General features: G+C 41.0%; 1 protein-coding gene across 1 annotated transcript in view; it reads left to right on the top strand.

The window, feature by feature from the left end:
* The window catches only part of ckap5 (cytoskeleton associated protein 5), a gene marked incomplete at both ends in the record, with an annotated part of 27,871 nt that overhangs the window by 10,917 nt on the left and 15,620 nt on the right, over positions 1–1,334 (top strand). The window contains 3 exon segments of the mRNA XM_035665101.1: positions 302–394; positions 870–1,055; positions 1,188–1,282. Of these exon segments, the coding sequence (XP_035520994.1) occupies positions 302–394; positions 870–1,055; positions 1,188–1,282 (374 nt within the window).

Below are 1,334 nucleotides of genomic sequence, written 5' to 3'. Positions count from 1 at the left end.
TAAACTGAATATATTTGGCTTTTGGACTTTTGGGCGAAAAACCAACCAATTAGAATACATCCTCTTGGGCTGACCAATATTGTAACTTGTTTCTCACTTTTTCAGAAATGTCATGATTAATGAACAAAATAATTGTTAGTTGCAGTAATTCTTGCCATAAAAGTATCAATTTTGAACAAAGTTATATTGATTGAAACCTGTCACTATGTTGAAGTACTTTACATTGCATATTGAAGCTGTCACTACATGTTATCCAATAACATGCAGGAATGTTAATCTGTGCGTTCATATATGCTTCTAGGCTGTTGAGACCATGGATAAGGCTGCTATGCCCTGCCAGGCTTTAGTCAGGATGTTGGCCAAGAAACCGGGCTGGAAGGAGACTAACTTCCAGGTGAGTGTCTCAGTTACAGCAGCTGACATTGGAGCTTGCTGGCGGCTTCCCTCGAGCAATGTGGCACCAACTTCTTTGACTTGGAAAGTAACATTGCCTCCAGGAAAATACTACTTGGCTGTGTTTGGCTTCGACAGTAGCTCTTTTAGAATGTGTTGGCCAAAAAGGATGGCTTCAGTCTCATTATACTCTGTAATCTCTACTAGAGGGTACAAAGTAAGTGTGCGTGTGTGTGTGTGTGGTTGTGTGTCCAAATGTTATAAGGAATGTGGAAATTATGTGTTAGATGATGAATCACTCAAAAAGTTGGGAGTAATACACTTGAGTTTTTCCACTTTAGTATCAAACCACGGTGAAAACCAACAGATATTTTAAATAAAGGATCTTTTTCATCCAGATCCAGACTTTGGCTGTGTCTGGTCTCATACGTCCAAACACTGGAACTAACGCTGTGGTCTCGTCTCTCGCTGTGTAGGTGATGCAGATGAAGCTGCACATTGTGGCGCTTATAGCTCAGAGAGGACAGTTCTCAAAGACATCAGCCTCTGTGGTTTTGGACGGCTTAGTGGACAAGGTCGGAGATGTCAAATGTGGCGGAAATGCCAAAGAGGGACTAACTGCTATTGGAGAGGCCTGCTCACTACCGTGGACTGCAGAACAGGTTTTTAGCCCATTTCTCTGGTCACAAGATACAACACATTTTTATCCTATACCAAAGAGTGATCAACAGGCCAGTAGATGTTGATAATGATGATGCTGGATGTATTTACACGGTTTGACTTGTATTTGTCAGGTTGTGTCTATGGCGTTTGCACAGAAGAACCCCAAAAACCAGGCAGAGACTCTCAACTGGTTGGCTAATGCCATGAAGGAGTTTGGCTTTGCTGGGTAATTTACAGTCCTTATTTTAATGCTAATAATAATAATCATAATTATTATT

This window comes from Morone saxatilis, unplaced genomic scaffold (genome assembly GCF_004916995.1).
Source record: "Morone saxatilis isolate NCDOM2014 unplaced genomic scaffold, NCSU_SB_2.0 Contig2, whole genome shotgun sequence".
NCBI lineage: Eukaryota > Metazoa > Chordata > Actinopteri > Moronidae > Morone > Morone saxatilis.
This window is presented reverse-complemented; position numbering and strand designations above follow the sequence as displayed.